Source organism: Jaminaea rosea (genome assembly GCF_003144245.1).
Source record: "Jaminaea rosea strain MCA 5214 unplaced genomic scaffold BDZ90scaffold_11, whole genome shotgun sequence".
NCBI lineage: Eukaryota > Fungi > Basidiomycota > Exobasidiomycetes > Microstromatales > Jaminaea > Jaminaea rosea.
Genome location: NW_020289985.1, coordinates 145,184 through 168,805, shown reverse-complemented (window position 1 = coordinate 168,805; position 23,622 = coordinate 145,184). Strand labels below are relative to the sequence as shown.

The following is a 23,622-nucleotide window of genomic DNA, read 5'->3' as shown; positions in this document are numbered from 1 at the left end:
GTGACAGTGAAACGTGTGTGCCAGAGCCGCACATCTCCTTCTTGCATGCTCCCACCGCCCACCGCCCACTGGCCCCCCTCCCCCCTCGTCGTTCCTGCCCAACTTCCATTCAGCCGCCGACCTTGATCCACCCCTCTCGTCGGCATCAACCGGCGCCCTCTGCTGTTCCTCTTCCTCGCCTTCCCTGCCAGAGTTGTCCGTCGGCTTTGCTCTCTTCTAGCCTTTCTCGAATAGCCCAGGGTCCCGCCAGAATCTGTCTCTGTAGCGGGCGCGCCGGCTGCCCGGGCCAAGGCGGCGTGGGGAAAAAGGTCGAGGCGGAGAAGCGGACAGGGCGGCGTCAAGGTGCGTGTTGAGGTTGAGGCACAGCCGGGGTCATGCATGGGCCCGAGCGAGCACGTAGACTCACTTCGCAATCTGGAACCTAGATCGCTGCTGCGACCCCTTCCCCTCCTGACCATCACTACTCGTCTTCCCAAACAGCACCTCTCTCTCTCCTCCTTGCCCACCATGGCCGACGTCAAAACGCACGCGTCCTCTAAGCCGCCTTCTCGTACCATCCTCAGCCTCGGCAACTTGCCGCCAAAGCGCACCCAGTTTGAACCCGTCAGGACGGCGTCGCGCGTCGATCCGGAGAACCCCCCATGGCCAGCCTACAGAGGTGAGTGCGGCCCATGTGCGAGGGGAAAGACGTCTGAACAAACGCTGATCATATGCGCTCCCACAGGCTACCACAAGTGAGCCATTTCTCGCAGGCTGACCGGCTACCCCGCATTGATGTGGAGCTAACCTCCCCCCCCCCCCCCCCTTTTCTCCCCTCTCTCTCTCTCTCCATCCTTGCGCAGATTCTCCTTCGCCAATGCGACAATGGGTCAGCGTCTGCCCACCATCCTTGGCAAGGCAATCGACGATACGATCCGCACTCTCAACGAGGAGTACGACGAGACGCGCATCGTTGATCTGACCAAGTGCATCGAACGTATGCAGGAGCTTATGAAGTGCGTGTGAACCTGTCCAGGTCATACTCCACCGAGCCGCGGCCCTGACGATTCTTGATTCGCGTTCTCTTGACAGGGATCTGCAAACCAACCAGAACCTCAGAGTCATCAAAGACGACGGCGAGGGCGATGTGGCGATGTGTGCGTACCGCAAGCCACCAGCACTGAGGCTCAAGGCTCGATGCTGACCCTCCTCCTCCTCCTCCTCCGCGCAGGGAACAAGGAGATTGCCAAATTCTTTCGGGGCAAAAACTTTATGAATGCCACCTGGCTCTTCGCCGAAGCCTACAAGTACCGTCGCCTTCACGAGTGCTTCTCCATCTCGCAACACTGGAAGGACTATGACGTCTTCTTCCGGCAGAAGTGCGACACGTTCAGCCGCTCCTCGACGGCCGTCTTCGAGCTCTCGACGCGCTTTGCCGAGCCATTCGAGTATGCCAAGCAGGCCTCTGATGCCGACAAGTTGAAGGCGGCCAAGCTCGTCTTCCATGAGTTGACCCAGGTCTGCTTGTGGGGCAATGCGACGGATCTGAGCCTCCTGATCAACATGACGGAGGACGACATCAAGAATCTGCAGTCGACGGGTGGAGAGCATTTGGCTGAAACGTGAGTTTGCGACTTGCTGCAAGGCGTAGCCTCGTCCCCCGCCACTTCTCTACTCACATCCCTGCTCCTTGCCTGCATCTCCGCCCGCCCTCAGCGAGAAGAATATCCTGGGCAATGACCTTGACAAGATCTGGGAGACCAAAGTATCGAAGCTCAAGGGCGGTCGAATCGACTTCGTTCTGGACAATGCTGGGTTTGAGCTCTACTGCGACTGCGTATACGCCGACTGGCTGATCCAGAGCGGTATCGCCAATGAGATCCACTTCCACGGCAAGCGATTCGCCTGGTTCGTCTCCGATGTCACTCGAAAGGATTGTGAGTCAACGGTGAAGGTGTTGAGCTCAATGTCACGCCTATCTGACTTCTCTATCGCCATTGCTCGCGCTCAGGGTCGTGGCTCCTCAACTCGATGATGTACGGCTCTCTCTTCCCCAACGCCTCGGACTCCGAGCTTGCCTCGCTGCGTCAGATGGCTGCCAGATGGAAGAAGTACGAGCAGGAGGTGCGTAGGGGCTGTCTTCACGTACCAATCCGCAGCTGATCGTCACGGGCACTGATTTGCCATCCTCTTCACCCACGTCACAGGGCAAATGGGTCTACGAGCAGCATCCCTTCTGGTGCACCGGCTACGCCTACTGGTCACTCCCTTCTGAGGCGCCCGATCTCTTCATTCATCTAGCCGAGTCGGACCTGGTCATCTTTAAGGGAGACCTCAATGCTCGTCGTCTTTGCTACGACTGTCAAACTCCCGCATCGATTCCATTCGAAACGGCCATTGGTCCCATGAGCTCGGCAGATGGAGCCCCGCCCGTCGTGTCGCTCAGGACCGTCAAGAGTGACGTGGTCGTAGGAGTAGATCAGGAAAGGGCGGATAAGCTGGACAAGGAGGAGCCTGGTTGGAGGATCTCGGGCAAGTACGCCGTCGTGCTGTACAGTGAGGGGACGCCGGGGGAGCCTAACCCGTAGACTCGATGTATCAACACGAAGGCGTCGAGCTGCTCTCCCAATTGTATGTCATTTTCTTACCTCTCCCTGTGCTGGATCAATGAAGCTTTTTGTTGTCATTCGCGCTCAAATTTTGCTTTCTTCTTTCCCCAATGATCGTCGTCACCGTTCGTCGTTGGCGTTTCCCCTTGTCACTGGTGGAGTTTTTTGCTCTTTGATTCTCGGACTGGGCTTCCTCGTCTCGACGACGCCGGCCTCCGTCATTTGCTGCTGCAATTCTCGCCGCCCGCCGCGGCGCCCCGCTGAGGAACCAGGCGTCGGCTGCCTTCGTCTCTCCTTCGAGCCCCTCATCATCATCATCGCTACCACTTCAGGTTGAGCTCTTCGCACGCTCACATTTTACAAGGCCGCCGATCATTGCAAGGTAGAGCAGTCTCACGAGCTCTGCCCCAAAGGAGGCCAGCGCTGCGCTTAGACTCAAAAAGCAATCGCCAATCCAGCTCAGGCCATCGGGGTCCAGCCTCTCGCTCGATTCGACGTCCGTCGTCCTGATCCGTCTCCGTCCTCGCTTCGTCTCTCTCATCCTCCTCTCTCGTCGCAGCGAGCCGACCTCCGCCGTACACTCATCAGCTTCATCTTGTGACCTGGCGGGACGACTCCATTGAACGACGCTTGCAACACCTGCTGCACGATCACCATCACCACCATCACCGCCACCACCCCTCGGCCCTGCCATCTTTTGAGTCTGTTCCGCTCCGTCTCGGACGGGCAACAAAGCGGAGAGAGGCGCAACCACACGCACACGCCCACCTCGTCCGTGCCTGAGGCAAGGCTGTCGTGCTACTTTCAACACTAGAGCCATTCCCTCATCTCCACTTCACCTTCAGCGCAACGCAACGCCATCAAGGCTGAGCTGAGCGTCACATCACTCAGCAAGCAGTCTACCCAGCTGCTTGCTCGCTAGTGCTCACACACGGACTGTGCTGAGCCATGGGTAAAGGCAATCCGCATAGATCCGGGGCAAAAGGGGCCAGCTCGGATCGTCATTATTACGGACGAAGGGGGAATGTTACGACTGGTGAGTAGATGTTGTGAGCAATATGGAAGAGGCTTTACTTGTCGCTTGATCACCATCACGCAGTGCGCAGCGGATGCCTTCTTTGGGCGCTGATTGCCATCAGCCGCGGCCGGAGTAGCGCGGACAGGCGGGCGGGCGTGCATTGGCCCGATATCTCGATCACCGAGTCTAGTGTGCGACGGTGAAGCGAGGACCTCACGATGGCCCCCATCGAGCAATCCGGCCGGCTGTGCTGGTTGTTGCAGCCCATTCTCACCGGCTAGACCCCGCAGCGAGCTGAGGTGATGTTGCTTGGTCGATGTCACCTCAGCGAGTCGCCGGACGGATGCCTGGGCGGCTGGCGTCAGGCGGCGTGAGGATACGCCTCACCGTCATTCAGGGCGGCGAGGCAGCAATGCTCGCCGACGACATCACAATGTTGCACCAACATCGACGCTCTTCCGCCTCGTCATTCGCCCAACAACACTCATTTGCGAATCTGCTCGCCAAATCGTCATGCCGCTGCCTTCCTCTGCACCTGCAAAACGCCGATTTACTGACCGAATTCCTCTCACTGCTTCAACGCTATGATAGTCAAAGGTGAAAGGCCAGCAACGAGGAGTAGAGGATCCAAGGTAAGTCGCCGTAGCCTATGGATAATTCGCAGACGAGACGCAAGCTCACACGTCCCCGATCCCACCTGTCGCGCCCGCAGCTTGTCGACGACCCGGACGTTATCGAGAAGCAGCTCAATGCTCAGCTCAAGTCGATGAAGCTCTATGCGTCTGCCACGAGTGGAGACGGAAACTGCTTGTTCAGGTGCGCAGCCGCCAGATACCATCGATGGGCAGGAGTCGCCCTCGTCTGACACATTTCCCTCGTCAACGCCGCCACAGGGCCCTGTCAGATCAGCTGTACGGCTACCCTGACGCACACTCCCAGCTGCGTGGAGAGATCTGCGACTACATCGAAGCGAGTCCTGAGCGTGAGTTGCTGCCCACCACATGGAAGAGGCCAAACATCATCGCTCACAACTCTGCCCGCGAACCATAGGCTTTGCCGGCTTCGTCGAGGTGGAGAAGCCCTTTGTCGACTACGTGCGCAACATGCGGCAAAGCGGCGTCTACGGTGGTCATCTTGAACTATCTGCGTTTGCCTCACTCAAGCACAAGGAGATCAAGATTGTCCAGCCAGGCCTCGTCTACCGCGTCACGGGCCATGATGACTCGCCCGAGGCGGTTGCAGAGAGGAGCGCCATCGAGAATAGACGTGAGGCCATTCAAGCCAAGCAGCCTAGTGGTAGCGAGAGGCCAGCGGCGACTGCCAGGGAAATCAGGAGACGTAAAAGGAAGGAGGGGTTGGGTGGAGGGCAAGCCAGTGCAGCTCGTCAGGAGGTGGCAGGTAGTAGCAGACTCGCGGATGACGAAGAGCAGGAACAGGACAGTGAGGGACCGATAGAGGCGTCTGGGCCGCTCTACATTGCGTGAGCACGAGCGAGATACTACTGTAGTCCTCGCCGCCACTCACATGTCTTCGCCTTCCCCTCGCGCTCAGCTACCACAACTGGGAGCACTACTCATCTCTTCGCAATATCGACGGCCCACACTCTGGCCTCCCTCGCATCGACGAGTCCAACGTAGCGCAAGCAGCACAACCACACGTCCCCGCAGCAAGCAAGTCCAGCAAACGGGGCTACGCCAGCAGCGACTATGACGATGATGATGACGAGGACGAGTATCGCCCTCTAAAGCCTACTGAGCACGAGGACCTCATCCTGCGGTCAGTACCAGGCCACACGCTCCAAGAAGTGCGAGGCCTTCTCAAGAAGCATGGTAATCTATGGGAGACGGTCGTTGAGGTTTTGATCGCTCAAGATGCACAGGGCGGGCGGGACAGTCCCTCAACGTCGGGACAGATGTACATGACACGTTCTCGAGGCGCGTCGCATTCCTACCTCAACAACGCAACCTCTACGTCATCAAGGTACGATAATCGTTCACCGCTGCTTCCCGTGCCCGAGCACCTACGCACGAACGACGACTCGAATACGTGGCGAGGAGCCAGCCCTGCCAGCTCAAGTGGCGGAGACGCCAACTCGTCATCGACGCACGCCACGACCGCCACGACGGCGTCGTCGGCAGAAGGCGGATCCAGCATAGCAACGACCGTCGAACCTCGTGCGAGCATCTCGCCCGAGACGGAGCGTGGTGGCAAGACGAGCAACAAACGGGCATTGTCCGTAGATCCATTCGAGATTGAAGCGCCGTCACCTCGGTCACCAAAACGACGCAGTAGCTCCAGGGAGCGCGAGAGAGAAGAGAGGAGTGTGGACGGGGCACTGGCTTCTGAATTTGATGCGGCAGCCAAGACCGTTGATGCGGCCAGCCCGTCGAGTGGTTCGCCATCGGGCTCGGCCGCCCGATCCCCCGGGTCAACGATGGCTCTCTCCAACATCTCCACTCCACTGGATACGGCCTCGCCCTCGCAACCGACCCGTGCCTCAACGCCAGCCTACGCATCAACTTCCTTCACCTACCCGCTCGACTCATCACGCGGCCGCCTCTCGCCTCCACTTTCGCCGTCAACGCTCAATCGCGATGAGATTCGCGCAATGTCGAAGGCGGAGAAGCGCGAAATTGAGCTCAAGAGGAAGCGTGATAGGCAGAGGGAAAGGAGGGCAAAGGATCGGGTATTGAAGGAGAGCAAGGCGACGAAGGCCAAGGATAAAACGTCGACGGCAGCAGCGGCAGGCACGACGGCGAAGGGCAAGGAAAAGCCGGTGAAGGGCAGAGCGGCGGGCGCTGTACCAGCGCCAAATTCGAAAGCGGCAGCGGCGGCCCATCGCCGGCGATTAGATCGCTTCGATGAGGAAGAGCGACAGCAGCATAGACTCAAGGGCAAGGGCGGCAGCAACGGTGGCGGTGGCGATGTGCCCAAGGGATTCGTAGAGCTGAAGATTTAGGCACGCAGGGGAGTAGCGTCTCATCGTAGATTGAGGCTGGAAAGGTAGCAGCGAGACATCACAACAGCGTCATCTATCCCTTACCTATCAGGCTTCGAATAATATCCGTGCATGAGTACAGGGATCTGCGAGAAGATGATTGAAGAGTGGGCTGCTTGACGCCGAGGGGCGGTGGCTCGAGCGTCGCTCTGGATCACGTGCACGTGCAGCCGCCGATTTTCGAAAGGGCCGACAACGGAGGGACGGCTGAGACGACGGCGGTGGAAGGTCGAGTTCGACTTGAGCATCGACTGTCGAGTTTCATTACCACTTCCTTACCACCAACACCCACCTCCCTACTTCACATCATGTCGTCGATCGGAACCATCTACGGCCCTCCCAACGCGCCCAAGGTGCTCCGCTCCCGCGCTATCGCTGCCGTCAATGGGCTCAACCTTGAGGTCAAGGAGTGCTCCCCGATGAAGGGCGAGACGCAGACTCCCGAATTCCTCGAGAAGTTCCCTACGGGAAAGGTGCCCGGCTTCACCTCGTCCGAGGGTTTCAACATGTTCGAGGGCAGGGCAATTGCACGCTTTGTTGCGGGCATCTCCAACAACAACAACCTCTTGGGCGCGGACAACCGATCCGCCGCTGAGGTTGAGCAGTGTGAGTAAGCAGAAGGCGAGAGACGATTCGACTTTGAATCTTTGCTTACATCGTTCCTCATATGCTGGCTCTTGCGCCTCACAGGGACCTCGTTCGCTGACGAGGAGATCCTCGGCCCCGCCATGCGCCTCTTCTACCTCACGCAGGGCTTCTGGCCCTACAACAAGGCCATCGAGGACAAGCAGCATAAGAGCCTTCACCGCGCCTTCCACACCCTCCAGAACTACCTGCACAAGCAGACGTACCTCGTTGGACACCGCGTCACCCTTGCTGATCTGACGATGGCTGCCAACCTGCAGTGGATTTACGCTAACGTTGTTGGCAAGTGAGTACCCGCAGAGAGGCAGATCGAAAACGTGCCCTGTATGTGGCTGACCTTGTGTTCTTCTCCGCCACCTCAGGGGCTACCGTGATGCTTACCCGCACGTCGCCCGCTACTACGACCTCATCTCCCACCTCCCTCAGGTGATGAAGGTCTTTGGCGGTGAGAAGCCTCGCGAGGAGAACGCCAAGTTCACTCCCCCCGCAAAGGAGAAGAAGGAGAAGGCTCCTAAGGCTCCCGCCGCCGCCGCCGCCCCCAAGGCCGAGAAGAAGAAGGAGCAGCCCAAGAAGGCCGCCAAGGACGATGACGAGGACGACGAGCCCCCTGCCCCCAAGTCTGCTCCCCACCCTTGCGCCTCTCTTCCTCCCTCAAAGCTCAACCTCGAGGAGGCCAAGCGCCAGTACTCTAACCTCGACTCGCCCGACTTCTTCAAGTGGTTCTACGAGAACTACGACAAGGAGGGCTACTCGATCTGGCGCTTCGACTTCAAGTACAACGACGAGCTCACGCAGGTCTTCATGTCAGCCAACCAGCTCGGTGGCTTCAACTCGCGCCTCGAGGCTTCGCGCAAGTACATTCTTGGGTCGGGTGCCGTCTACGGCGAGAACAATGACTCGGTCATCGCTGGTGCCGTCATCGTTCGTGGACAGGACTGGAAGCCCGTCCTGGGCGTCGCGCCGGACATTGACTCGTACGAGGTGACGGCGCTGGACGTCTTTGGAAACGCCGACGACAAGAAGTTCTTTGAGGAGAACTTGGCATGGGAGGGAGAGTACAAGGGGAAGAAGTTTGCGGACGGCAAGATGATCAAGTAAAGAGAGGCAGAAGAGACGCTCTTGCTCCTTTTACGATGAGGTTGTCGTGCGGTTCCCTTTTCCCAAAATTCACACTGGCTCTCCATTCCATTATGACCCATATCAGCTTGCGTCTGGTCCTGACGATTCGACTGCTCCCGTTGTCGCCTCATCTTCGCAGCGTGGCCCATGCGCGTCTCATCGTTGCCTCGTGGGAGAGTCTCGACGTCACAGCACAGCGCGGCTGAGCATCTCGCTCGCTGTGAGGGTGGAGCACGCGCCGCCTGATTTGGACACAGAGCCCTTGGTTGCTCGCGATTCCCGCCTTGCCTGCCTCTTCTTCTTCTCCTTCTTCCTCCTATCCATCAAAACAGCCAAAACTTTCCAACCATGACGCTGTAAGTTTGAGCTGCACAGCCTGTTGCAAGTGACTATTGCCTGACTCGTCGTCTTGCGCGCATCCGCAGCTACTACGGCATCGTCTTCGGCCTCCTCTGCTTCGAGGTGGCTATGTTCATGATGCTTATCCTTCCCTTGCCCTTCGCATGGCGTCGAGGCCTCTTCAAGTTCCTGGCTAACAACCCAGGTGAGATGATGACCCATGCATCAATGCGAGCACTTGCTCATGAGTGTAGTGACTGATGACTGACCTCGTCCATTCCTTCCGCGCTGGCCCGTTCAGTCGTCGCCAAGATCCAATACGGCCTCAAGATTACCTTCATCTTCGTTGGCGTCCTCTTCATTGACGCGGTACAGCGCATGTGGAAGGTGACGTTGGAGGGCGACACGATGCGCGAGTCACAGGGTATGAGGGACAGCAGGACAGAGAGCAACTTCCACGCTAGGAAGTTCTACGCTCAGCGCAACACATACCTGACTGGCTTCACGCTGTTTTTGAGCTTGTAAGTGTGACGACGTGTGGGAGATGGTCATGAGGCAAGAGCTTATTGCTGACACGTTACTTTGCCGCCTTCGTACAGGATCCTCTCCCGCACCTACTCCCTGATCACTGAGCTCATCACTACGCAGGAGGAGCTCGTGGCAGCCAAGGGAGGCAAGTCGACTTCAACTACTGGCTCATCGTCGGCGCTGGAAAAGGAGAATGCCGACCTGAAGCGCGATCTGGCCAACCTCAAGAAGCAGGCTGGGCAGCAGCAGACGGAGTACAATAGGATGGGAGACGAGCTTACGGCTGCTAAGGGGCAGGGCGTTAGCTCGAAGAAGGACTAGGTGGGCTGACCAAGGACGGAGATGAGGGTGCTGTGGAGGTGGATTCGGGCCCAACAGCGGGGTGGGACAGGAAGAGAAGCATCTGTGAAGCGGCTACGATGGTGTGGGTACGCCACCCTCGATGGCAACCGTGGAAAAAAGATGTGACTGGCAACAGGGCTCGCATTCGATTTCATTCATCAGATCGTCACGTCGTTGATGCTACCTTCAATTCGCTCTGCTCAGTAGGACGACGTCCCTTCTTGTCGCTCATTGCTTTGTCTCGTCGTCGTCGTCGTCGTGTCTCTCTCCCTGAGATCAGACGTGCGCCCCACCCCGACCTGCCGCACCGCCCGCCTGCATGACCGCCGGGCTGCGCACCGGCATTGGACTGGTCTGGCTTGCTGGTCCCTACGGACGTGCGGTCGGGCGGGGTCAGAGGGTGGGCAATGCCTGGTTGCGTGGTGCGTGCCACATCGGAAGAAGAGTGATCAAGGCACCAAGAAACCAATCTAGGGCCCAGTCAATCCTGACATCCTAACCACGACTTTGTTCGTCGACACCCCCTCGTCCTTTCCCATCCTTTTTGTCTTACATCGACAGACGACAGCAGGCCATCAAGGCGTACCTCCACTACATCCTCCTGCGACATCGCCAGACTTGGCATCGCCAGAGACAATGCCACCGAAGGCAGCAGGCTCGACAGCCAAGGCCAAGCGTGCTGAGGCTCGCAAGGATCGCAAGGCATCAGCAGAGGCCGAGAAACAGAGAAAGGAAGACGCTGAGGAAAAGGCAAAAACATCGGGCGCTGAGAGTGAGGAGGATGGTGAGGATGGCGATGGTTTCGAGGACGCCGAGGGTGGAGACGACGAGGGGTCGCAGCAGACTGCAGTTCGAGGGGACAAAGAGGCAGTTGCAAAAGTCGACGAGTCTGAAGGCGCTCTTGAGAAGGCCGGGGATGCGGAGAAGACCACTGAGGTCCCAGAGAACGAGGTTGGCGGCGCTGCCATGCCGACACAGGCAGAGGCCGCTTCTGATGAGACCACTGCAGCCTCAACGACATTAGACTCGGCGTCAGGAGAGACTCAAGAAGCTGGTGTTCAGCACGAGGACGAGAATCGTAGCCAGACGCCGTCCGCCTCCAACAAGGCTCTCGAGGCTGAGCCTGCCCAAACAGAGACTCTAGCAGAGACATCATCAGCTCCGATAGGCCAGCCTCCACCACCTCCCCCTCGCCCGGCACCCATCGACACCAAAGCGGCCGACGAAGACGACGCCCCACGCAAACGCTCCCAGTCCTCCCTCTGGGACAGGCTGCGTTCACCAGCAGACAAGGCTGCCGACGCCTCTTCCACCAACGTCAATCCCACGATGATGAGCCCAACCGCCTCTTCATCGGGCCAGGCCTCGCCACAAGAGCAGCGACGCCCCTCATACCGCAACCTTTCCTCCACCTCGATCTTCAACTCCTTGACCTCGGCAGCAAACTACGCCGCCACCTCTGCGGCTTCGCGTGGATTCGCGATCCCCGAACGGCTAGGCGGAGCGGCAGCAATGGCTTCCCTATCTCCCTCCAACTCGACCGCTGATCGGGCAAAGAGACTACCGAGGCATGCAGTAGACGAAGGCAAATTGATGGAAGACCAGATGCGATTCGCCGAGGCGAGACATGTGCTTTCTACTTCGGCGGATAGGGAGGTGCTTCGCTCCCTGGGCAAGGAGCTCGAGTCTGGATGGAGGGAGAAACTGGCTGAGGTGACTCAGCTTCGCGTCGAGCTCGAGGACGTCTCGTCGAGCGTCGAGGACATACAGGATGAAAATGGTCACCTGCGCGAGCAGATGGCCCAGCTTTCGGAGGAAATCGCTCGGCGCGAGGAGGATTTAGAGGGATTCCAGCGGCTGACCGTTGCACATCAGGAGAGGGAGAGGGAGCTGTGGAAGCAAGAGGGCGTAGAGGAACGGGAAAGGCTGGAGTGGAAGGAAAGAGAGGCAGTCAGGGGATTGGCAGAGGAAAGGGCGATTAATGCGCAGTTGAGATTGGCGTTGTTTGCGCAGCTGAGAGATGGGATTGCTGCGGGTGCAGGTCAAGCTGGTGGTCAAGGGGCCAACAGATTGAGTCTCTTCCCCGCGGGACCTATCTTCGATCAAGCATCATCGTCGGCCTCCTCCGAGGCGGGGGACATGTCCCCAGAACTGAAACAGCAACAACAGCAACAGCGACTCTCCCGTCAAATGGAGAGCAACGGCGAAGAGTCAACTTCGATCCAGGAAGACGTCCTCTTCAACCTGAACCTACCGCACGCTTCGCGGTCCGCCTCCAATGGCAACGAAGGAGGGGATGGCGCGTCTACGCCTACCAGGAGCAGTGTCAGCGGCAGTAGCGCCGCGGCGGCGCGATCCTCGAGCTTGCTGTCCGACGTCGTGCCACTGGACCAGCTGCGGCTGCTCTTGTCCCTTGAGGAGGATGAAGCCGACGAAGGCCAAGGCCAAGGAGCAGCAGAAGGCTTGCCCTCGCAACAGGACGGCTCAAGCACGACATCCTCCCTGCTAGCTCCACCACCCTCCAATCTGACCCGCACTCCCTCCTCGTCTTCATCCTCTTCTTCATCTCAGCCCACTACTCTCTCTTCCCTCTCCCCGCACCTCCAAAGCGCCAAACGTGTAGCAGACTACCAGCTGAGCCAGGCTCTCCAGCTCGAGAACCTCTCTCTGCGAAGTCAGCTGCGTGACGCAAATAAGAGGGCGGCAGAGAGAGAAAGTGAGGTAGCTGGGATGCGCGAGAAGATGCAGGGAATGGAAGAGGCAATTGCAGGGTTGTTGGAGGGGGGTGGGGCGTGACAGGGTGTTGCTGCGGGTTCTGATACAACGGAAGAATGTCGTGCGTCATCGTCTTTGCTGAATGTAATCTCGTCGTGAATTAATGAAGGTTAGACGTCGTTGAAATCGCGAGCATCGCGTGGAGGCGCTAGCCCCTCATCCTAGCTAGGATCCACGCCTCCCTCATAACTCTCATCTCCTCCCCAGTAAGCACGATGAGCCTCTCCTTCACATTGTCCAGCCTCTCCCTCTCCACCTCGCTCAGTACATTCTCTACCCCCTCGTCTCTCACATCCGTCCTTTCGATCTTCGCAAGCAGAGTCCTCTCCCTACCCCTCTCAACGTTGCGCCTCTGCGCAAGGCGCGCTTGCGTCTTGGCAAGATGATCGCCAAGCCAGGCCAGAGCACGTGGATAGTCCAGGAAGTAAAGGAAAAAGGTGCGCTGAGGATTTCGGTCGGCGGACTTGGGCACCTCCTGAAGAGAAACGATGCCCTGACCAAAGAGCCTCGCGCAGGCTTCCCTTGCCTCACCAAGGGCACAGAGCGCCAGCTTGGAGATGTGCTTCTCCTCCAACTTTCCCTCGCGTCGCAACACGCCCAGAACGCGCGCCTCCGTCTCCCCAAGTGTGGATTCGACCGTCTTGCGCAGCAGATGCCACTTGAGCTTGCGACCGGCAGAGGAATAGTCGATTGAGACTGCATTGGGGATGCGGGCACCTGTGAATGTACTGAGGCCACCGCCCGACGAGGAAGAGTTTCCATTTGACTCTACGCCAGGGACGAGGAACCGAGTGGCGGCGGAAAGGTCTGATGGCTTGCGGCTGCTCTGGACTAGAGTGTCCTCCGCACGCAGGAGGAGCGCAACGTACTCTAGTAGGAAGTCGTGCTTGACGGGCTTTTTGCCCGGCTCGGCGTGGGATAGGTTTGTGAGCATCGTCGCGTCGAAGCCCACCGCTAGTACCGAAGAGGGTATATTGAGAGTGGAGGAGAGGCGCGTGAGGCTTACACCCAAGCTGACCGAGTCGCTTACGCTGGGCGCAGGTACGACTCCGTCTACGCCGCTCGACGACTCGAGCGAGCGTGCGTCTGCCGCTTCGACGATGGCCATGTAGACTTTTGCAGCCGACTCGTTGTAGTGCTTCTCTACAAGGGAGCAGAGCAGCTCGTTGCGGATGTGTACGTCGAAGCGGTCGTAATTGAGGCGGACGAAGGCGGAGTCGTCCACAATCCATTCGTCGAGATAAGATTGCTGTGCGTCGCTGAGGGCATCCATCCAGGCTGGCCGAGCATGAGAGTCACTGCCGTTGACGGCGGGGTGAGGGTTGAGCAAGACCGAGTCCACCTTGCTGCCGTTGGCATCTCTAGACCGTTTGCTGCTGCTGCCGTTGGCCTTTTTGCCGCGATTGCTACTGGCTTCGGTTTCGCTATCGTCTGAAGGATCCTCAAGGGCGAGATTTTTTCTGCGCTTCTTGCCCGCCGCGGCCGCCGATGAGGACGAAGAAGCCTTTGCTCGACTTTTACTGCCGCTCTTGGACGCCTTGAGCTCGTACCAATGGTCCTTTGTTCGCGGTATACAGCCCGTTGACGCCGCTTTTCGCCTCTCTTTGAGAATCCTTTCGCTGACGCCGGCCGCGATCCCCTGCTTCTCCTTCTGACTGGGGATTCCCTTGAAGGCCTTGGTCGCTTGCAAGTTGTATGCGATGCGCATGTCATGTGGGGACCAGTGGGCGATCTGTGTGGACGTGACGAGGTAGGAGGACAAGAGGAGATGGGTAATGAGTGGCCTTGTAGCCGCCGAGGTGGACGGCATCTGCTTGAGAAGATCGGCGACCTGTATTTTGCCATGTTGAAGGACCTGCGAGACGATCTCAAGTCCCTCATAGCCCCATTGCGACTCTGCCGTCTCCATGAAGATACCGAAGCGGCTGCGAGCGAGGATAATCTCGGTGTTGATGACGAAGTACTCGACGCCTCCCGGCTGGTCGACGTCTTCAATGAAGGAGCCGTCGGCGTCGAGGCGGATGTGGTAGAGGATGTTGTGCTGAACAAGGACGATGAGCGTGTGCAGAATCTGGGATCGCGAAAGTTGAGGCGCATTGGGCGACGACGTAGAGGCTAAAGAAGACGAGCCTGCTGCTACTGTGCCCGGTGGTACGCGGAGGAAGCGCTCAATATCATTGAGAGAGAGGCGACCGCGTTGTAGGAGGACTGACGAGACTTGCTAGCAAAGAGAGCGAAGCCGAAGTGAGACGGGCGTCAGTTTACTGAACAAGACTGAGCTACCGATCTCCGTACCATGCGCCATGCTCACCTCTGCTACCGGACCAAAATGGTCAGCGACGATTTGCTATTATGCGGAGAGGAAGTAGGATGGTCAGCTGTGTGGTCGAAATACGCGCCAGGCCTCGCTCACCTGGCACAACCTCAGCTTCTCTCTGCTGTTAGTAGTCCTAGATGAGGACATACCATCGACGTGAAGCTGAGATGGATCCTCGTCTTCATCGTCGCCACCAGCCGCCATCGCCGTCTGCTTAGCGGGCGGCATTGTATGGCGATGATCGTCGTGATGGATGCAATCGAAGGCATCCAACACCTCGAATTCAATTCCTTGCAAGGCGGCTAGCTGCTCTCCTTCCGTCTCGTCGTGAGTCTCCACTCAGTCGATTCCTCTCAACTCGGGCCCGAGCGGAAGGAGAGCGAGCGGCGCCTCGAAAGGGAAATTCCAAGGGTGGACGGATTAGGCTGCGAAGCAACGGCGGCTAACACCTTGGCGTCGCATCCTCACCACAGTCAGTCATCATGGCATTTGCCTGGAGATTAGCCGCCATTCGAAGGCAGGCGGCGGCGGTGACTGCTAGCGGCATCAAGCCGCCATCAGTGAGGCACGCCGCAGCCGCTCTGCATTCGTCAGCAAAGTGGGGCGCCTCCAACACTCACCCTCGCCACCAGCACACCGACACCGCATCCGCATCATCATCATCACATAACGACGGCGTCGACTCATCATCATCGCTCAACTCCTTTGCATGGCGAAATCGCAAGTCACTTCGCCTGCCAACGCCTTTGCCCATGGATGTCACCGACGCTGCCAACTCGGCCTTTCGTAACCCTACTTCTGGGTCGCGATCCGGTAGGCCAAGGCGTCAAGCAGCTTCCAGCGCCAATGCTGCGCTTAATCCTATCGACTTGCTCTCCTTTGGCGACATCAGCGGTGCTACCCTCGATGACATCAACCGCGATAGCAGTTACTACCCGCCATCGCAGCCAGTCGAGAATCTCGCCATCCTGGAAGCTTGCCTATCTGCCAACCTTCTCTCAAGAGCAATGCGCATCTTTGAAGACATGCGCGATAACGCGGCAGCCAGACTTTCACGGCAGGACATCGAGAGCGTACCAAAGGGATCAGCCCCTTCCAATCAGCTGCGAAAGCGCTGGTCAGCGCAGCACAGCCTCAGCAGAAGAGTCTACGCCTCAGTCTTTGCAGCCATCTTGCGTCGAGCAGCTGCAGAGAGGGACGAGATGGCATCACAAAAGTGGATACAAAGAGCGTGGTCGCTGTACAGGGAGATGGAGACCGGCGTGAGGAGTGATGCTCACGAGAGAAAGGCAGCGTCTTCGCGGAACCATAGCTTCACGGCCGACCCAAGGCCAGACGAGAGGACATTCATGACATTTGCCATGGGTCTCGTCAAGGTCATGCTCGTACATCCGACGATGACGATGTCCGAGAGTGGGTTGGGGGACCTCGTCGCATCAGCGTGGCGAAGCGGCCTTTCGTTTGATGACATTGTAGAGCAAGCGTATGCATACTCGACACAAGCGGAGGACTCGATGAGGTCATCAGAACACGTTGAACCGCAAGTCTTCATACAGCGCCTCATCTCTGCCGCCGTGCACGCCGGCAACGACCCAGTCAAGACAACCCTCGAGAACCTGGAAAAGAAGCTCGTCTCAGAGCGACTAGCAGAGCAGCAGCACGAGCAGCAGCCCGAAGCGCAAGAGGCAGAAAGCTCAAGCTCCGGCTCCGGGTCCTCCCCGAGGACGTACATTCCGCCTCTCAAGCCCGTCCTCAGCGGCAGAGCTGACGCTCCCGAGGGTGCTACACCCTTCAATCTCGATCTCCTCCGGAGAGATCTTGGCATCGTCGGGCAGGGTCGCGCAACTGCACGAGACAATGAAGAGAGACAGCGCTGGCTAGAAGAGAGCGCAATCGACTCGGCTCGTCAGCACCTTGAGGCCCTTTCCAAGCAACTCGCCTCGATCGGCGTGCAGTCGACGATGACGCTTACGCAGGATCGCCAGCTGCAGCTGTGGATGTGGGATTGGAATCAGAAGTTGCAAGTTGCGCTGGAAAGGGACGTGCACCGAATTCTATCCAAGGCAGAAGAGTCATCGACAAAGGGTACGCCTGCGGGACAGCGACTCTTCAGCACTGGCGTCGACTCGAGAGAAAATTTCGAGCAGTCGATTGCCCCTTTCCTGGGCACCATCCCATCATCAAAGCTATCCCTCCTCACCATCATGGAACTCATGCGACTACAGGCCACAGCAGGGGCAGTCGATGGCATCAAGACGGCATCGACTCTCATTGCCATTGGACGTGCGGTCGAAGAGGAGCACTATGCTCATTTCTTGCGCAGTCGTCCTGACTTGTCGGAGCGAGTACGCCGCGCCCATGAGCTGGTTCGCAACAAGTCGACGACGGACCTTGCAGCGCGACGCAAGGCAAAAAAGTGGCTGGAGAGCCAGGATGATGGACGGATGCAATGGACGCAGAATGTGCGAGCGCGAGTGGGAAGCTACCTTGTTGGACACTTGCTTCAGCTTGCTACCGTCAAGCGAGAAGCCATTGACCGTGATGGACACGTATGGTCAGAGGAGCATCCGGCCATGGTCTCGACCTACCAATACGTGCAAGGAAAGAAGATTGGCGTTCTCAAGCTCAACGATCATGTCGCCCAGCGTCTTGACAAGGAGTCGGTGCGTGGCGCTATGCACGCCAGGTATCTGCCTATGCTAGTCAAGCCGCGCTTGTGGCTCAAGCCAGACGAGGGTGGCTACCTGACGACGAAGACGAACATGATGCGTTATAAGGAGAGCGCAGAACAAGTCTCATACCTCAAGGCTGCCTCCGCAGACGGCAACCGCCTCGAGACGGTCATGTGTGCGCTCGACGCCTTGGGCGAGACACCGTGGATCATCAACTCCAAGGTCCTCGAGGTCATGACGGAAGTCTGGAACTCGGGTAAAGATACGGCTGACATGCCTCCGCTGATCAGCGACGATTGGAATAGACGAGAGCGGCCCGCAGATTTCGACACGAACCTCATTGCTCGCAACGAGTACCTGCAGCACGAGAAGCAGAACAGGCAGCTGCGCGCGTCCGCGCATTCGAGGCGTTGCGATGTCAACTACAAGCTGGAGATTGCCCGCTCCTTTGTCGACGAGGTCATCTACTTCCCGCACAATGTCGACTTCCGCGGTCGTGCCTACCCTGTGCCGCCCCATCTCAACCATATGGGCGACGATCTCTGCCGCGGTCTGCTCCTCTTCGCTGAAGCCAAGCCACTGGGAGTCGCGGGGCTCAAGTGGCTACGCATCCACCTCGCCAACGTGTATGGATATGACAAGGCGAGCTTTGATGAGCGGGTACAATTTTCGGTTGACCACTTCAAGGACATTGAAGCGGCAGTCAAGGATCCGCTGGGGCCCAACAAGTGGTGGCTGGGTGCCGATGATCCCTGGCAGTGCCTTGCAACGTGCCACGAGCTCTATGCTGCTATCAATCACCCAGAGGGGCCGGAGAAGTTCCCATCGCGCATTCCGGTGCATCAGGACGGAACTTGTAACGGTCTGCAGCACTACGCTGCGCTTGGAGGGGATATACGCGGCGCTAAGCAGGTCAACCTTACGAGTGGAGAAAGGCCCGCTGATGTGTACACGGCAGTTGCCGACTTGGTCATCAAGGAGATCGAAGAAGAGGCCCGTCGCGATGATCCTGACCCAGCAGCGGTAGAGCTGCTTGGCAAGGTGACGCGCAAGGTCGTCAAGCAGACGGTCATGACCACGGTCTACGGTGTCACCTTCATCGGCGCCAAGAATCAAGTGCAAAAGCAGCTCGCCGATCGCGGGGATGTGGATCCTATGAAGATCTTCCACGTCTCTACCTACCTGGCCAAAAAGATCCTCGCGTGCATTGGCAACCTCTTCGCAGGCGCCAATCGCATCCAGCATTGGTTCGTCGACGTTGCGCGATTGATCTCAAGGTCGATCCCACCCGAGCGGATGCCCGCCCTTCTCGAGTCCTCTCGCGCAGCGGGGAGGCTCACCGACCCAAAGACGGGCTTGAAGACAGGCAACACCCAGAGGTTTGGTCCGGGCACAGGCGAGCGGGTCAACATGGATCGCGTGCCCCTGGAGCAGATGACGAGCGTCATCTGGACCTCACCCATCGGCATGCCCATCGTCCAGCCCTACCGCAAACACAAGAAGACCCAGATCGCAACGGCGCTTCAGACCCTCTTCCTTCGCGATCCCAACGCCAATGCCGAAGTCTCGCCTGCGAAGCAGGCCTCGGCCTTCCCGCCGAACTTCATCCACTCGCTCGACGCGACGCACATGCTGTTGAGCGCCCTGGAGTGCCAGGATGCGGGTCTGACCTTCGCGGCCGTGCACGACAGCTACTGGACGCACGCCTGCGACGTCGAGACGATGAGTGACATCATTCGCGATACTTTCGTGCGTCTGCACACGCAAGATATCCTTCCCAAACTCCGCGAAGAGTTCTTGGAGCGATACCGCGGTCATATGGTGCCGGTGACCGTTGCGCAGTACTTGATCTCCAGGAGGCTGGCGCGTCGCAGCAAGGAGAGCTTGCAGGCAATCAAGGCTGCGGAGCTCAGTGGGGTCGAGCTGAGCAAGGAAGAGAAGGACGTCCTACTGGCAAATGTGGAGAGCGAGGTTGTGGATATAGATGCGCTGAGTGCTGAGGAGAGGAAGGAGCTGTTTGGGACTATGCCGACGAAGGCGAAGGAACTTGCGAACGGGAGAGACGTGGAACCAGACACAGCCGTCGACGCCGAGTCGGATCAGGAAGCTGCGGATCTCGAGGCCATGGCAGCGGACGAAGGGCTAGATGCCGATGTCGTGGACGAGGAGGAGTCAAAGAAGTCAAAGGGTACCTCCGTCACGGGCCGAGGCAAAGGTGGTGGGCGCGGCCGAGTAGGTGACTACAAGATGCTGCCTCCCGAGCTAAGGGCAGATGCAGTCACCCGCTTCGTGCCCCTCGAAGCCCTCATCCCACCTCTGCCGGCAAAGGGCGGGTTTGATGTCAACGAGATTAGGAAGAGTAAATACTTCTTCTCGTAGACGCAATGGGGGGTAGAGAGGGACGAAAGCGCCTGTGAGCGCGATTGTTCTGGCCACGTAGAGGAGCAGGGAACTTTGTGTAATGTCGCGTTCGTTGTCAATTCCACTACCAGCTCCACTAGATGGATGCGCAAAGCAATCACCATTCTCGTTCTGTTCTTGTACACACATCCTGACCTTGGACCTGGGTGGCTACGCCATCCCATTGCAGCGCGGGGGGGCCTTTGAGTGGAGTTGCGGAACGGCGGACTGGCATGCAGGCGACGGGAGGCGCTGCAGGCGGACTGACCTCGCGGACAGTGGCCATGCGCCGGGCCGCTTCCAGGGTGCAACCGGCGCTTGTCAACTGAGCAATTCACCTCTCCTTGCTATTACCTCCTGCTCGATATCGCCCCCTCATTGAGACAGCCATCCACGTTCGTAGTGGCCAAGCAGCTTCTCCCTCTTCGTCGTGTTGATCCAGAGAGGACAGAGCCAGTCTCATCCCTCGCCGTCTTCGACGCTCACCTCACGCCCCAGGTCTCTCAGTGACGTCGCCAGGCTTATCGCTCCACACCCCTCGGCGGCCCTGCTCAGCATCAGCTGCGACGGCCACAAGGCCCAGCTTCACCGGCTCCGCTTCACATTCAATGGTCTCCCCATCCCTCTGCTAGCTCCAGTCTAGCTTAGCCTAACCCACAAAACCATCATCTCATCAGCATGTCCCACTTGCCCAACTTCCTCGCATCCTCCTCGTCTCGACGACAGGCTCAACACCCATCAACTAGCTCAGCTGCCTCGTCTCAGCACCGAAATGCCGCCGACTCGCGATATCAGTTCGATCCGCTGCTCCGTTCGACCTTCGGGCATCGCTCTGTCGACCTGTACGGGTCGCAAATTGATAATAATCAGCGCGGAAGTGGGGCATACTACGATGATGACGAAGAGGACGGGGAGGAGGAGGAGGATGGTCGCGCAGATGCGCAGTGGGCTCAGGGACGATCCCGGGTACCAGGCGGTGGCGCCTCCAGCTCGCTGATCAATGCGTCAAGATATGGGCCCGCAGCAGCGAGACGTGGCGGGCCTGAACTGCGAGAGATCGAAGATGAAGAGGATGACGACGACGATGAGATGGCTAGAGACGAAGCCGATTTAGCGAGGGAGGAAGATGAGCAGCGAGACTGGGGACGCGGTGTCAACGTACGCAACTTTGCTGGCGGAAGGGCTGGGCAGCAGCATCGACAAGGGCTGGATGACTCGATGCTGGGTAGTGCAGTGCTGGGCGGTAGTGGAATCAGCGAGGGAGAAGGAGAAGGGACAGACACGCCCAGCGCAAGCTTCACTGCCCACCCAAGCGTAAGAAGTCAGACTCAGCCCGCTGTGCTTGACCCATTCCTTGTCGACGATGAGGACGAGGATGGAGCAGCACCAACACGAGCGCCTAGCACGGCCAATGGAGGTCGGGAACGGCAACGCTCATCCCAGTCTCCTGCTCGTAGCGCATCAAAAGGCAAGGGAAAAGCTCAAGCCCTTTCAGCACCAGTCAGAACGCTTTCAGGAAAAGGATGGCTTGCTCATTCCCTAGCCCCGGGCAGCAATAAGGGCAAAGGGAAATCGCGGCCTCTGCGAGACGCCTATTCCATTTACGACGATGAGGATGAGGGAGTGTTCAGCTCTGAGGACGAGGAGAGCGAGGGCAGCGAGGGAACCGATGAGGAGCGAGACGATGGCGTTGCTTCCCGCTCCACCACGATGCATCGGCCGACCAAGATGTCCGCCGCCAGCTTTCCACGGCCGCTTGGTCACTCGCTGCATAACGGCGATGACGGTTTCCACAAGAAGATGCCTTCAACAAGTGCCGCAGATGGAGCAACCAACACGCAGTCTGGCTCTGACTCGATCGTGATTGACGTCCCGCGCAGCTACACCCCTACACTCTCCTCCGACATGCAGAGTTGGGCCCCTTGGTCCGCTGGAAATAACCCTCCCATCAAGCAATGGAAAGATCGCCCGGCCCTCCTCCTTTGGTCAGCTTCACTTTTCCTCACCTTGCTCCTGGCGGGAGGGGCAAGCATAGGTGCTCCAACCCCAAAGGTGCCCAGTACCCCGGCGATCCGGCCCAGCCCTTATTACACGTTGACGCGATCCACCCCGCTGCTCGTGCTCTTGTGCGCGCTGTCCCTGGGAATGGCGACGGTGCAGCTTGCTTTCCTCCGCAACCTCGATCGGCTCGGAGGGGCAAAAGTCCTCAAGTTCTCCCTAGTCGCCACTCCAACGGCCCTCACACTGGGGTGGGTTTGGGCCTTTGCTGGGTCTTTCTTTTTCGACGACGAACAGTGGAGTGGGGGCGGCTGGAGTACTACCGGCCTACGTACCCTTTCGCTGATTCCGCTCCTTTTGGCGATCTTCTTCAGCCGAGTGCTCTACATGAAGCGAGGCCACCTCGCGCGAAGCCTCAGTGTCCTCAGCCTGGCGGCCAGGATCGTACATGCTCATCCCACTTTATTGTTGCTAAGCCTGCTGCACATCGTCGCCTTCCTTGTGGTCAGCCTACCCTTTGGCACCATCTTCATGCGCCTTTTCTTGTTGGGGCATTTTGCACACGGGAAGGGTGCAAATGACGACGAATGGATCACCGATGGTAGAGCCAGAGTACTGGCTTGGGCGACGCTGGCTACGTGGATCTGGACCTGGGCGGCCTTGCGCGGGATAATGAGGGTGACCGTGGCTAGTGTGGTCAGTCATTGGTACTTCTATGGGCCGCCGAGTGAAGAGATGACGGACGAAGAGCAAGATGCTGGTGGTGGCGAGGCAGCCCTTTCGTCTGGTGGACGCAAGCTGAAGCGGGGAGCGCAGGAGCAGGCAGACGAAGGCGACGAGGATGACGCTACGGAGCGTGGCAGCTCGACTTCAAGCGAGGTCCTGGGTCTGGGCGAGAGCCTTCCCGGCGCGATGTCGGATGTGCCTGGCGGCTACAAGGACCCTACCCACCCGCACGACAGCAGTGAAGATGCCCAACTCTCACATCGCAATCCCACTGCGAGCGACCTGGTACGCGCTAGCTTTCTGCGCGCCACCGGCCCATCTCTCGGCACGGTCCTCCTTTCCGCGCTCCTGCTGGCCTTCTCGCGCCTCCTCGTCCTCGTCTCCTTTCTAGCCCGTACGCTAGCCTCGATCCTCTCCTCTCCAAATATACCGGCCTTCCTCCACCCCTTGGCCCATGTGGCCTACCTGTTGAGCGGGGCCGGCGGAGTGATCAAAGGAGTCAGCGATTATACGCTGGTCTACACAGGAATCACTGGGGCAGACTTCTGGCGGTCCAGTCGACGATGCTCCCGCCTGGTGGTACGAAGAGGAGCAAGGGGGGTGGTGGAGGGGCTGCTGATAGGTACGGTCCTTTCACTCTTGACGGTAAGCCTTTCGCTGCTCGCGGCATTGGCCGGTTTCTTGTTTTCGGCGCATCAGCTTCATGTGCCTGCGGATGCTCCCCTCGTGGGCTTGCTGTGCGGGGTGGTACCTTATTGGACACTGAGGCTCGCAGCGGACGTCTTGGCCAACGGGGCCGATGCGCTTTACCTTTGTTATGCGATTGATGAGGGGACTCCACAAACCGATAGGGGAGAAAGCGGTGGAACTGGCGGCGAAGATGTCGGCGAGAGTCAGATGGAGGCGAGGCAGGCGTTGCGCGGTGGTGGCGGGGGCCAGAGCGGCAAAGTGCTTCCGATTTGAGGAGGAGATATCATGCTATACCATTCCCAGCCATTCGATATGTGAATTAAGATTTTACTGCTGAAGCCGTCGCGTTGTATTGGCTTTACTCGTCGACGGGCACCTCGGCTTTCTCGGCTCAGACGCCGCTTCAACTTTTGTGTGGCTCGTGCCCTGCCGCGGCGGACGTCGCCTCTGCCTCGAGACGAGACGAG

General features: G+C 58.7%; 8 protein-coding genes across 8 annotated transcripts; 7 read left to right on the top strand and 1 right to left on the bottom strand.

The window, feature by feature from the left end:
• Nucleotides 1-507: 507 nt before the first annotated feature.
• On the top strand, nucleotides 508-2,567 carry BDZ90DRAFT_227837 (DUF89-domain-containing protein; the record flags this gene model as incomplete). Its single annotated transcript, XM_025504779.1, has 8 exons — nucleotides 508-658; nucleotides 725-734; nucleotides 843-995; nucleotides 1,072-1,136; nucleotides 1,211-1,601; nucleotides 1,696-1,916; nucleotides 1,991-2,103; nucleotides 2,187-2,567. 8 exons carry the CDS (start codon nucleotides 508-510, stop codon nucleotides 2,565-2,567), a joined length of 1,485 nt encoding a protein of 494 aa, XP_025360805.1.
• A 1,623-nt stretch (nucleotides 2,568-4,190) lies between these two features.
• Nucleotides 4,191-6,565, top strand: BDZ90DRAFT_227836 (cysteine proteinase; the record flags this gene model as incomplete). Its single annotated transcript, XM_025504778.1, has 5 exons — nucleotides 4,191-4,238; nucleotides 4,319-4,422; nucleotides 4,500-4,588; nucleotides 4,657-5,086; nucleotides 5,158-6,565. The coding sequence occupies 5 exons, from the start codon at nucleotides 4,191-4,193 to the stop codon at nucleotides 6,563-6,565; spliced, it is 2,079 nt and encodes a 692-aa protein (XP_025360804.1).
• Nucleotides 6,566-6,912: 347 nt separating this feature from the next.
• BDZ90DRAFT_241946 (eEF1-gamma domain-containing protein) lies at nucleotides 6,913-8,353 on the top strand (the record flags this gene model as incomplete). The annotated part of the gene is made up of 3 exons (XM_025507405.1): nucleotides 6,913-7,210; nucleotides 7,295-7,535; nucleotides 7,612-8,353. 3 exons carry the CDS (start codon nucleotides 6,913-6,915, stop codon nucleotides 8,345-8,347), a joined length of 1,275 nt encoding a protein of 424 aa, XP_025360803.1. The 3' UTR covers nucleotides 8,348-8,353.
• A 363-nt stretch (nucleotides 8,354-8,716) lies between these two features.
• On the top strand, nucleotides 8,717-9,872 carry BDZ90DRAFT_280726 (B-cell receptor-associated 31-like protein; the record flags this gene model as incomplete). The annotated part of the gene is made up of 4 exons (XM_025509304.1): nucleotides 8,717-8,724; nucleotides 8,794-8,912; nucleotides 9,009-9,228; nucleotides 9,307-9,872. 4 exons carry the CDS (start codon nucleotides 8,717-8,719, stop codon nucleotides 9,554-9,556), a joined length of 597 nt encoding a protein of 198 aa, XP_025360802.1. The 3' UTR covers nucleotides 9,557-9,872.
• A 140-nt stretch (nucleotides 9,873-10,012) lies between these two features.
• BDZ90DRAFT_233325 (hypothetical protein) lies at nucleotides 10,013-12,692 on the top strand. Its single transcript, XM_025506591.1, has one exon. It carries the CDS (start codon nucleotides 10,214-10,216, stop codon nucleotides 12,371-12,373), a length of 2,160 nt encoding a protein of 719 aa, XP_025360801.1. The 5' UTR covers nucleotides 10,013-10,213; the 3' UTR covers nucleotides 12,374-12,692.
• BDZ90DRAFT_275367 (hypothetical protein) lies at nucleotides 12,344-14,936 on the bottom strand. The gene is made up of 3 exons (XM_025508877.1): nucleotides 14,766-14,936; nucleotides 14,664-14,699; nucleotides 12,344-14,573 (listed from the first exon to the last, which is right to left on the bottom strand). The coding sequence occupies exons 1-3, from the start codon at nucleotides 14,895-14,897 to the stop codon at nucleotides 12,501-12,503; spliced, it is 2,241 nt and encodes a 746-aa protein (XP_025360800.1). The 5' UTR covers nucleotides 14,898-14,936; the 3' UTR covers nucleotides 12,344-12,500.
• Nucleotides 14,937-15,126: 190 nt separating this feature from the next.
• BDZ90DRAFT_233323 (DNA/RNA polymerase) lies at nucleotides 15,127-19,882 on the top strand. The gene has a single exon (XM_025506590.1). It carries the CDS (start codon nucleotides 15,152-15,154, stop codon nucleotides 19,718-19,720), a length of 4,569 nt encoding a protein of 1,522 aa, XP_025360799.1. The 5' UTR covers nucleotides 15,127-15,151; the 3' UTR covers nucleotides 19,721-19,882.
• A 175-nt stretch (nucleotides 19,883-20,057) lies between these two features.
• BDZ90DRAFT_47837 (hypothetical protein) lies at nucleotides 20,058-23,496 on the top strand. The gene has a single exon (XM_025509619.1). It carries the CDS (start codon nucleotides 20,420-20,422, stop codon nucleotides 23,426-23,428), a length of 3,009 nt encoding a protein of 1,002 aa, XP_025360798.1. The 5' UTR covers nucleotides 20,058-20,419; the 3' UTR covers nucleotides 23,429-23,496.
• Nucleotides 23,497-23,622: the final 126 nt, after the last annotated feature.

Excerpts from the sequence above, each read along its gene's own strand:
- BDZ90DRAFT_233325 (XM_025506591.1), top strand. The coding sequence starts at position 10,214 with ATGCCACCGAAGGCAGCAGGCTCGACAGCCAAGGCCAAGCGTGCTGAG.
- BDZ90DRAFT_275367 (XM_025508877.1), bottom strand. The coding sequence starts at position 14,897 with ATGCCGCCCGCTAAGCAGACGGCGATGGCGGCTGGTGGCGACGATGAA. Across the intron at positions 14,700-14,765 it reads AGAAGCTGAGGTTGTGCCAG|CAAATCGTCGCTGACCATTT; the intron begins GTGAGCGAGGCC and ends TCCGCATAATAG. Across the intron at positions 14,574-14,663 it reads ATTTTGGTCCGGTAGCAGAG|CAAGTCTCGTCAGTCCTCCT; the intron begins GTGAGCATGGCG and ends TCTCTTTGCTAG.
- BDZ90DRAFT_233323 (XM_025506590.1), top strand. The coding sequence starts at position 15,152 with ATGGCATTTGCCTGGAGATTAGCCGCCATTCGAAGGCAGGCGGCGGCG.
- BDZ90DRAFT_47837 (XM_025509619.1), top strand. The coding sequence starts at position 20,420 with ATGTCCCACTTGCCCAACTTCCTCGCATCCTCCTCGTCTCGACGACAG.